General features: G+C 36.1%; 1 protein-coding gene across 1 annotated transcript; it reads right to left on the bottom strand.

The window, feature by feature from the left end:
- Positions 1 to 5,767: 5,767 nt before the first annotated feature.
- On the bottom strand, positions 5,768 to 8,901 carry LOC103517599. The gene is made up of 4 exons (XM_026829634.1): positions 8,855 to 8,901; positions 8,627 to 8,776; positions 7,900 to 8,040; positions 5,768 to 5,933 (listed from the first exon to the last, which is right to left on the bottom strand). Exons 1-4 carry the CDS (start codon positions 8,899 to 8,901, stop codon positions 5,804 to 5,806), a joined length of 468 nt encoding a protein of 155 aa, XP_026685435.1. The 3' UTR covers positions 5,768 to 5,803.
- Positions 8,902 to 11,639: the final 2,738 nt, after the last annotated feature.

The following is an 11,639-nucleotide window of genomic DNA, read 5'->3' on the forward strand; positions in this document are numbered from 1 at the left end:
ATTTTTACTGAAATGAATAATAAGTATCAAGCATAGAAGAAAAGAAAACACGAAAATTCAACATACTAATAAAATACATTTGACTATTTTTATTTAATTTAAATTTACTTACAGTAGGTGCCTACCAACTTGTAATATTGTCACGTGTTGGAATTTTAGTTTTCGCTTTTGTTTTAGACACGAATCAGTACATACACACTCCAAAACACTTGTTTTTACTTTGTTAAATACCAGTATTAGGTGTTAATTTTACCATTTTAATTTACTTTTTTGAAGCCATCAAGAAATAAGTAGAAAGTCAGACCTAAAATCCATTATGGACAGATGACTTTTTTTAAACTATAACGAAAATGATTGGAAAATGGATAAAATCCAGAGATTCCACAGATTTTTTGATGAAAAGAAAAAAATTTCAAAGTAGGTACATCGTGGTACTTACTTATTATCTACATCTTTTCTGTGTAGAACCTAATCCCTTTAAGATAGACTTTATATAGGTACTTAACTAATAAATCCCTTAAGGTTATTGTTTCCTGAAAATTTCCGCAGTTTTGTTTGGTACATATTTCCAATTAAAATTGCTCGATTAAATCATTCAAGTTATTTTGATCTTTCCTCCCAAAATAAATCAAGTGCCCACAAAAAATAAACAAAAATCCATCCCACCCCAAAAAAGATTAGAAATAAAGTAGGTAAATCGTGGTACTTACTTATTATCTACATCTTTTCTGTGTAGAACCTAATCCCTTTAAGATAGACTTTATATAGGTACTTAACTAATAAACTTTTGCTTTAATGGCGGGATTCCCACACTGTGAGCTCCTCCACCCAACCCAAGTTTTATTTCACAAAATGTAAAGTGTTTTGTAAAATGGGCCCCAGGTCATTCATTAGAAGAAAAGCTTTTCTATTGCCCTATTTCTAATTCGGCAAACTGTAGGCTAGAACAAAACTTTTTATGATGTCTCGACAAGTCATACTACTCTCTCTTTCAATGTTGCTGTTGTTGTTTCGACAGTTACCTATGTAAATATTCAATTCAATGTGTTCTCGACAGTTTACTTTATGGAAATAACGATGATGATGATGTTTTTTTTTTTTTTTTTTTTTTTTTTTTTTTTTTTTCCCGGAGATTAACTAATAAAATAAATGCCCAATAAATTTATACATAACTATACAAATAATGAAATGTAATTTACCTATTAAAATTTAAAACCCTATTTTGATTAAACAAATAAATTATTATAATCCTAATATTTTTTTCTTCATTTTATGAATAAGGTATGTAACTATAGAGAATAAATAGATAATACAATATTATTATTATTCTTTCAAAATCGAACCTTAATAAAATTATTTGCTCCTTGATTACCGTTTCGGATTTTCCAAATTTAACAGTTCTTATAATATAGGGTGGCCCATATTTGTTCTCCCTATTTGTTTTTGCGATAAAATTTGAACCAATCATAATTTTTAACATTCAATTAAATATTCTGTGAAGCCAAGACCTGGCAAATTTTCCCCATCAGTATTGGAATATGATGTTGCTTAGGGGCCTCCATAAGAGCGAATGGCGCAAAGCTCGTTTTTTTCCCATTTTTTATAACTTTTCTCACCATTTCAGGCTAAATTACCGCTATTTCTCGTCAAATCTTGTTTCAAAGCTTCCAGGGTCCATAATTTATTCGCAAAGACTTTAGATTTTAAGTCCCCTCACAGAAAAAAAAGTGTGGAACTGTCAATTCGGGCGATTGTGAATATGGTCATTATCACAATTTTTCAATATTAGACGTCCAGGAAAAAAAGCTTGAAATAAAGCAACCGTTAGTACCATTGCAGCGCGTTGTTGTGGTGTGTACTGTTACATACCTACAAAAAATTTGCCAACACTCATGTATCAAACAAAAGTTACCTATTTGAAAAAGATCCGAAAAGAATTAAAAAAAGTTATGGGGTTTTAAAATAGGGTGAATATAAATGGGCCACACAATATTAGTGGAGATGACAAGTGCACCAAATTCTTCCCACGATACAATAGTATTAGTGGAGGTGACAAGTGCACCAAATTCTTCCCACGATACAATAGTATTAGTGGAGGTGACAAGTGCACCAAATTCTTCCCACGATACAATAGTATTAGTGGAGGTGACAAGTGCACCAAATTCTTCCCACGATACAATAGTATTAGTGGAGGTGACAAGTGCACCAAATTCTTCCCACGATACAATAGTATTAGTGGAGGTGACAAGTGCACCAAATTCTTCCCACGATACAATAGTATTAGTGGAGGTGACAAGTGCACCAAATTCTTCCCACGATACAATAGTATTAGTGGAGGTGACAAGTGCACCAAATTCTTCCCACGATACAATAGTATTAGTGGAGGTGACAAGTGCACCAAATTCTTCCCACGATACAATAGTATTAGTGGAGGTGACAAGTGCACCAAATTCTTCCCACGATACAATAGTATTAGTGGAGGTGACAAGTGCACCAAATTCTTCCCACGATACAATAGTATTAGTGGAGGTGACAAGTGCACCAAATTCTTCCCACGATACAATAGTATTAGTGGAGGTGACAAGTGCACCAAATTCTTCCCACGATACAATAGTATTAGTGGAGGTGACAAGTGCACCAAATTCTTCCCACGATACAATAGTATTAGTGGAGGTGACAAGTGCACCAAATTCTTCCCACGATACAATAGTATTAGTGGAGGTGACAAGTGCACCAAATTCTTCCCACGATACAATAGTATTAGTGGAGGTGACAAGTGCACCAAATTCTTCCCACGATACAATAGTATTAGTGGAGGTGACAAGTGCACCAAATTCTTCCCACGATACAATAGTATTAGTGGAGGTGACAAGTGCACCAAATTCTTCCCACGATACAATAGTATTAGAGAGGTAGAAGGGGAGGAGAAGAAGGAAGAGGAGAAGAAAGGAGAGAGCGGAATGAAGAGTTGAAAAATCTCTTCATTAAATCCTTGTAATATCCTGCTAAGGACGACATAACTGGAAATCTGTCTGCAACAACATAATTGTTTTGATGTAGATTTGGCTATCTTGAATGTAAACTCGTAGGTAAATGTTGAAATAGGTAATACTGTTCAACTGTTATGTGCTTGGAAAACTGTTTTGAGTTTTTGGCTCTCCTAAACAGGGACTGAAGAGGTTGGTGTTTAGTTAGGACTACACTTTGTTGATGACAGCAAAGGCCTCGAAACAACTGCTATCCACAGATGTTTCGGCCCAGTACATCTAGTATGTACATCTTTAGTATAGCCTATAGCATGTGACTTTTTCTTAGATCCTAGATCAAATATGACAATCACCTGGTGAGAACCACAATAAAAGTGCCTGCCTTTACTCAAAAGAGACTAACGAATCACTTTGTTACAGCAGTGAATTTTACTACTACATCCTCAAGTAGATATTGTTAAATGTCAACTTCTTCAGAACAAACGTACCTACAGAAATGAAGGCAGAGAAGGGTAAGTAGGAGATAGGGTTAGCTTGGGAAGCAATGAGATTTTTTAAATTTATTTTTTAAAGTAAAAAAAGATCATAGAAAACCGTCATCTACAGTAATATTATTTTATGAGTTGCCAGCGGCTAGAGAATAGCAAATGAACCAGTTCCCAACGGATCGTTGAAGTTATAGTGTTTAATCTAAACTAAAAAATAAAATGGATGCCACAGGTATGAAAATCTTTGAACCAATCAGGAGGTGCCTTTGTGTACTCACACAAATAGAACCGGTTGTTTTCTGATGATTTGACAACCCTGTACTTGAGTACCTACTTTTTTAATGTATGAATGGGTATCCAGTACCCAGCTGCTATCTACTCAAGTATGTAGGTAAGTAACTTTTTCTAGTTTACTTTGTAAAAAAATGTAGGTAGATACTCTTGGTATGTCTACCTGTCTCTGTATTTTTAACAGAGAAAAAATATTATTCCTTTTGTGTCAATAAAATTAAAAATTCAAAACACCGCTCTTTCAATGTAAACAACAGAAAAAGTAAAAAAATGTACAAGATAATAAAATAATATTATGAACTAAACATGTATCAACTATCTACAAAATCTACAGCATACTACGTACATTTAACTAAAATTACTGGATTTTTTTTTTTTAACTTGACAGTGTTTTTTATTATTTTATTAAATCGTTTTAGTTTTCATACCACAAAAGGTCTTTAAAAATCAATTCAATAAATTTTATTATTATTACCTGAATTGACAATAATAGGCAATTTAAAAACTGTTGAGGTATCACACAATTATTATTTACAATAATAAGCGACCTAAATATCTATCTAAATCTTAAAATATGTTAGTGAGGTTAGATAAATAATACTATATTGATATATTATACACAATTAAAATAATAATTAGATACCTATTTCCATTTGTAGGATAGGTACCTATATACTATATATGTATTTACAATTAAATAAATATTGTTTAAAATAAATATTTTTCTTAATTTTGGTATTTGGTAAATTAGTTTTATGGCACTTCTAATCTAAAGGGATATTTTCTTTTATAGGGATAAGTACTTAATTTTATTATGTTACAATATTAGATAGGTATACATACAAGATCCCATTCTTTCACATTGTTCCTTGTAAAACATCATTAAAAAAAAAAAAAACATCATGAATGTAGGTAAGTTTCTTTCTCCACTCAAAATTTTTGCTCTTATTTATTTCATGTAGTGCAATAGTCCTAAACTAAAATGGACACGGCACATAAGGGATCAGGAAGAGACCGCCTTATTTAGTTTCATTATTATTTTTTCAGCAACAATAATTTTAAATTGGGATTGAAAAGCAGTAATTGATTCAACTTTTTTCTTTTCCTATCCTCTTACATACCTATACCTACCTATATTTTCGGAAAATACCCACATTTTTTGGGGGATTATTAAATTGGGATTGAAAAGCAGTTGATTCAACTTTTTTCTTTTCCTATCCTCTTACATACCTATACCTACCTATATTTTCGGAAAATACCCACATTTTTTGGGGGATTATTATTATTTGTTTTCTTCTATTTTTCGTAGTGATATTTTCTTGATTCCAAACATCCCCACAGAGTGTATTGAAATCGTTCATCCATTTGTTTTCTTCTATTTTTCGTAGTGATATTTTCTTGATTCCAAACATCCCCACAGAGTGTATTGAAATCGTTCATCCGTTACGTTATCCCTGACTCATGGAACATTCTTTCAACAAGATCTCATCTCTTAGATGCCTACATCTCTCGCATTAAATGCCTACATCTCTCACAAGAGATGCCTACATTTCTCACATGACGTACTTCTCTCCCACCGTCTCCCTCGTCCTCTCACTAGTTTCGTCTGCGTGCACCTCCTCTTCCTCCTCCTCCTCCTCCCTTATCTCGTTCTCTTCCACTTCGATATCACCTTCCGTGGAATTCTCACTGCGGAAAAAAAACAAGAATGGAAAACAAATTAAAGATAAATAAATACCTAACTTATCTGACATATCGAGGTTGCTCACAGCGTTACAGCTTACTGCTGATATCTAGTAGGCATGTGCCTAGTTACCTAAATATGTGTGGAACAAGAAGAAGAATGAGGAGGAGGAGAAGAAGAAGAAGAAGAAGAAGAAAAAGAAGAAGAAGAAGAAGATTGTGAGGAGAAAGAGGAAGGAGAAGAAGTAGAAGAAAGAGGAGAAGGAGAAGAAGAAGAAGAAGAAGAAGAAGAAGAAGAAGAAGAAGAAGAAGACATTAAATGCCTACATCTCTCACAAGAGATACCTACATCTCTCACATGACGTACTTCTCTCCCACCGTCTCCCTCGTCCTCTCACTAGTTTCGTCTGCGTGCACCTCCTCTTCCTCCTCCTCCCTTATCTCGTTCTCTTCCACTTCGATATCACCTTCCGTGGAATTCTCACTGCGGAAAAAAAAACAAGAATGGAAAACAAATTAAAGATAAATAAATACCTAACTTATCTGACATATCGAGGTTGCTCACAGCGTTACAGCTTACAGCTGATATCTAGTAGGCATCTACCTAGTTACCTAAATATGTGTGGAACAAGAAGAAGAATGAGGAGGAGGAGGAGAAGAAGAAAAAAAGAAGAAGAAGAAGAAGAGGAAGATTGTGAGGAGAAAGAGGAAGGAGAAGAATTGAATTGAATTGAATTGAATTGGTAATGTATTTAAACAACAATGATAGGTACAAAAGTTTGATCATCCCCTAAGCTTACACTACCTAGTTACCTAAATATGTGTGGAACAAGAAGAAGAATGAGGAGGAGGAGAACAAGAAGAAAAAAAGAAGAAGAAGAAGAAGAAGAGGAAGATTGTGAGGAGAAAGAGGAAGGAGAAGAAGTAGAAGAAGGAGGAGAAGGAGAAGAAGAAGAAGAAGAAGAAGAAGAAGAAGAAGAAGAAGAAGAAGAAGAAGAAGAAGAAGGAGGAGGAGGAGGAGGAGGAAAAAAGTTGAGTAGTGATGTGCTTTGAAATGTTCGTACTCTATTTGTGCAATGGTGTGGAAGCTTTGAGAAATTGAATTGATGGGTTCTCAGAAGCTCATGTCTTTCAAACGAATTCATAGGCTTGTGAATCCAATTCTTATTGTTCTCAGAGTGAAAATGACACCTGTTTCGGAGTTATAGGTAAGTGTATTTTCAAGCCGTTAAACAATAAAACTTTGTTATGTTTGAAATAATCGTACATGTGTCTATTTTCTGACCAGACGTCAGCAATATTATGGCAGCAATAGGCAATAGGTACTATTTAGGAAGGGGGCCGAGGGAGCCCGCCCCTTTCTCGAGCTTAATTTTTCTCTTTTACTCTAGGCAAAACTCCAAAAATTTGTAAGTATTTTTTTGTGCTACACAACAAACAAGGCCATGTGTGAATGTACGTATTTGATGAAGGAACACTTACCTATATTTGTCAATGTGATTTCTCAATATTTAGCCTTAAGATACCATGTTTTACTTACAGTATATTACACGATGCGCATTTCGATCATTGGATCATCATCAGGTGGGTATGTCAATATTTCACGAAAACACTAACGAAAAACACGTAAATCGGTAACATTTAACACTAAAACACGGGAAATAAAATAAAAAGCTGGTAATTTGAACCATTGTCAAAGTCGACTGAATTTTACGGTTATTGTTTTTATTTTGAATGATATCATGTCGATCGATCAGCTGTTTTAAGGGGGACGTTGTAGGTTCTGTCTGGCGCGAAGTATTTCAAATGTTCGTTTATTTTGGAAGTCTGTAGCAACATTCAGGAAATTGTCCTGGCCTTCTTCTTTTATGTGTTGGAAGATATAATATTGTTCGTACACACTGGTTTTCGTTTTATCAGTACACGTTTTCAATATGGACATATGGTTTTGTATATCACCGTATGAGCAATTATCATTTTTTATGTGGCGTGCGACTGTGGAAGATGGATTTGTGTGAGCGGAATGTTGTGTATGCTCCTTATATCTTTCTTCAAAACTTCTGTTTGTAAGGCCGATGTATTTTTTAGGACAATGGTTGGGAGCAGGAGGTTTATCATTAGGTTGACATTGATATAGATACACTCCTGATTGTTTATATTTGTTCTGATTTTTATTCTGTTGTTGTCTACTAGTATTTAGATGTTTTCGTATGTTGTTATGTGTACGGAATGCCAGTGATATATTGTTTTTGGTGAAACATCTAGCTATCGTGTAATATACTTACTGTAAGTAAAACATGGTATCTTAAGGCTAAATATTGAGAAATCACATTGACTGATCTCAGTAAGTGTTCCCTAGGCAAAACTCCAAAAATTTGTAAGTATTTTTTTGTGCTACACAACAAACAAGGCCATGTGTGAATGTACGTATTTGATGAAGGAACACTTACCTATATTTATTATGGCTACTGCTTTGAAACAATGACTTAGGACACTCTTTGAAATAGGGCCAACATTCCCCTGTCGAGCTGCCTTTCTTTTCTGCAGCTACATAGTCGGACATTAGGTCCGCGTATGGAGATTTGGTGACTCTGGAATGACAGAGAAAACGAGAGGGTAATGAAAGTAAAACTAGATATAAAACGAGAAATTATTATGAATGTAGGTATGTAGGTGTCAGACTAGATAGATCGTCCCTGGATCAACAATTTTGTTTGAAGTGTTTGTTAAGATCTGAAAATTCCAGAAGACTGTTCGGGTCCAGACTCTGACAGCAACATGAGATTATAGACCCGGCTGTTAGGTAACCACTGGCTGAGGTAACGTCTGAGGCATTCTCTACCACCTAACCATTAAAGCTCTCCTAGGTAGTTAGGTGTCAGACTAGATAGATTGTCCCTGGATTAACAATCTTGTTTGAAGTGTTTGTTAAGCTCTGAGAATTCCAGAAGACTGTTCGGGTCCAGACTCTGACAGTAACATGAGATTATAGACCCGGCTGTTAGGTAACCACTGGCTGAGGTAACGTCTGAGGCATTCTCTACCACCTAACCATTAAAGCTCTCCTGAGTGGTCAATTTTGTAAATAAATGAGTATAAAATTCCATGACTCAGCTGGACTTGAACCCAAGTCTTCCTAGACAGGCACAATCGAAGTGTTATGTAAACTTGACTTACGTGAAGAATAACTTCAGGATTTCACCCATAAGTCCAAACCGATGAAGATAGTTATGGGCGTGCACCTCACAGATAGCCCTCAGCAGGCAGGCCCTGCCATCCATACCGAAATTGGCTAGTAGATCCTCCACTACTGTGTACAGAAGAGCTCTGAAAAGAGATAGGATTGGAGATTTTAGTAAAATCAGCATCTGAAATGGTTAGAGTACATATTTATGAGAGTGGAACTTGGCCTGGCGCACTGCCGTGCACTCAGATAAGTTACTAGGTGCCATTCTATGCACATAACTATGTATAATGAGCTAGAATCTATGAAATTAACCAAGGAACAATACATTTGTGACAAACGCTGCTGTACCTACAAACCTACAAATTTCAGTTATCCAGGTATATGCTTGACATTTCCTCTTCGAAAAATCTGAAACATCTATCTATGTCCATGTACGACTATGTTATGTTTGTTTTATCTTTTTCTTTCTATTTCCATTATTTACCTACTCTATCCGTCCATTTTTTTCTCCTGAAGGTATTATGTTTCCTGTTTCCACATTCTGTTTGCAATCACTCATATTCACTCTCTCCTCTCCCCGCATATATTTTTCCCATCCCCCCTGAAATGTCCTGAATAAATATTGAAACAAGTTAATACATTTTTCATTACAAAGGATAGCAAGCAAGTTCCGAGTTTGGAAGGTCATTCGGTTTATTTCGGTTTTATATTTCTAATGCTCCATGTTAAAAAGAAAAAGAATAAGTACCTACCTAGATACCTGGGTGCCCAAGCTGTGCATGTAATCAGGGTGTCCACTGTGTATTCTCCAACTGTTTTTATTTAGCACATTTTTCAGTTAGGTATCCAGGTATATACTTGAAATTTCCTCTCCGAAAAATCTGAAACATCTATCTATGTCTATGTACGACTATGTTATGTTTGTTTCATCTTTTTCTTTCTATTTCCATTATTTACCTACTCTATCCGTCCATTTTTTTCTCCTGAAAGTATTATGTTTCCTGTTTCCACATTCTGTTTGCAATCACTCATATTCACTCTCTCCTCTCCCCTTGGTAACATATCCCATCCCCTGAAATGTCCTGAATAAATATTGAAACACGTTAATACATTTTTCATTACAAAGGATAGCAAGCAAGTTCCGAGTTTGGAAGGTCATTCGGTTTAAATTTCGGTTTTATATTTCTAATGCTCCATGTTAAAAAGAATAAGTACCTAGGTACCTACCTAGATACCTGGGTGCCCAAGCTGTGCATGTAATCAGGGTGTCCACTGTGTATTCTCCAACTGTTTTTATTTAGCACATTGCACAACTAAAACATTTACAGGCGTTCACACAATTTCATTATTCTTCGGTTCTCATCTTTTCTACCCATGTCTTCCCTTTCTTTGAGAACAAACAATCGGGTCATTCGGTTTAAATTTCGGTTTTATATTTCTAATGCTCCATGTTAAAAAGAATAAGTACCTAGATACCTGGGTGCCCAAGCTGTGCATGTAATCAGGGTGTCCACTGTGTATTCTCCAACCGTTTTTATTTAGCACATTGCATAACTAAAACATTTGCAGGCGTTCACACAATTTCATTATTCTTCGGTTCTCATCTTTTCTACCCATGTCTTCCCTTTCTTTGAGAACAAACAATCTCAGAAAGTTCCTTACGGGGATCCAAAGGCCCAATGGAGCCCAAAAATGAATCGAAACGATAGGTAAAATGTGTTTATCAAATTCCATAATCAGAGAAACATTGAGAGTTTCGAGAGTCACTAAGAAGCAAAAACACAATCAACACAATATGAAGGAAAACTCGGCGAGTTAAAATTGATACCTACCAGCCTAGTTAGCTTAGTTGGTAGTGCGTCTGCCTTGTAAGCGCTAGGCCGCGGGTTCGATTCCCGCCCGGGGCGGATTTTATAAGAGCAGGCCAAGAGTCAAGATTAACATTTTACTCTCGATTTGGTGACAAGCTACTCGCCCCCGTCACATTAACCTCATCCAGCCTGAGTGGAGCTGGGAAAAGCTAAAAAGTTAAGCAGGGTTTATACGCGACCTGGAAAAGTCATGGAATCTGAAAGTCGGCCAAAAATCCATGGAAAATCGTAAAAATTCAAAGAAAACCTGGAAAAGTAATGGAATTTGCCACCCGGTCAAGAATTAAAAATGTTCAAATTAAATATCAAGTTTTTCCGAAAAACGGCCTGCGGCGCATTCCCCCTCATATTCCTTGACGTTCTGCATATTGCCACCCCGGTCAAAAATTTAAAAATGTTCAAATTAAATATCAAGTTTTTCCGAAAAACGGCCTGCGGCGCATTCCCCCTCATATTCCTTGACGTTCTGCATATTGGAAGCAACTGCGAGTGTGGTTGGTATTTGGACAGGTGGACCTCTTGCCGTTGGGGGCAGGCCAAGAGCCAAGATTAACATTTTACTCTCGATTTGACGACAAGCTACTCGTCACATTAACCTCATCCAGCCTAAGTGGAGCTGGGAAAAACTAAAAAGTTAAGCTGGGTTTATACGCGACCTGGAAAAACTGGAAAAGTCATGGAATCTGAAAATCGGCCAAAAAGTCATGGAAAATCGTGAAAATTCAAAGAAAACCTGGGAAAGTAATGGAATTTGCCACCCGGTCAAAAATTAAAAATGTTCAAATTAAATATCAAGTTTTTCCGAAAAACGGCCTGCGACGCATTCCCCCTCATATTCCTTGACGTTCTGCATATTGCATATTTTATTTAAATGAAGGGGTAATCTTACTGATTTTCTAGTCTTACTATTTTCCTTCTTTGTGCAATACACATTTTTCGTTTAGGAGGAGGGGGAGGGGGCGGAGGAGGGGAGAGAGGGAGATATCACAGACAGGATGAGGGCGAGGACATTGAGAAGTCTGGTGTGGTCCATCACAGAACTGAAACGGAGGTGAAACACAATATGTACATTATTAGCATAAAACTGCAACAGAGGGGTAGAAATAGAGGTGGATATTAGTTAACTGAAACA

This window comes from Diaphorina citri, unplaced genomic scaffold (assembly GCF_000475195.1).
Source record: "Diaphorina citri unplaced genomic scaffold, Diaci psyllid genome assembly version 1.1 scaffold1904, whole genome shotgun sequence".
Taxonomy (NCBI): Eukaryota; Metazoa; Arthropoda; class Insecta; order Hemiptera; family Psyllidae; genus Diaphorina; species Diaphorina citri.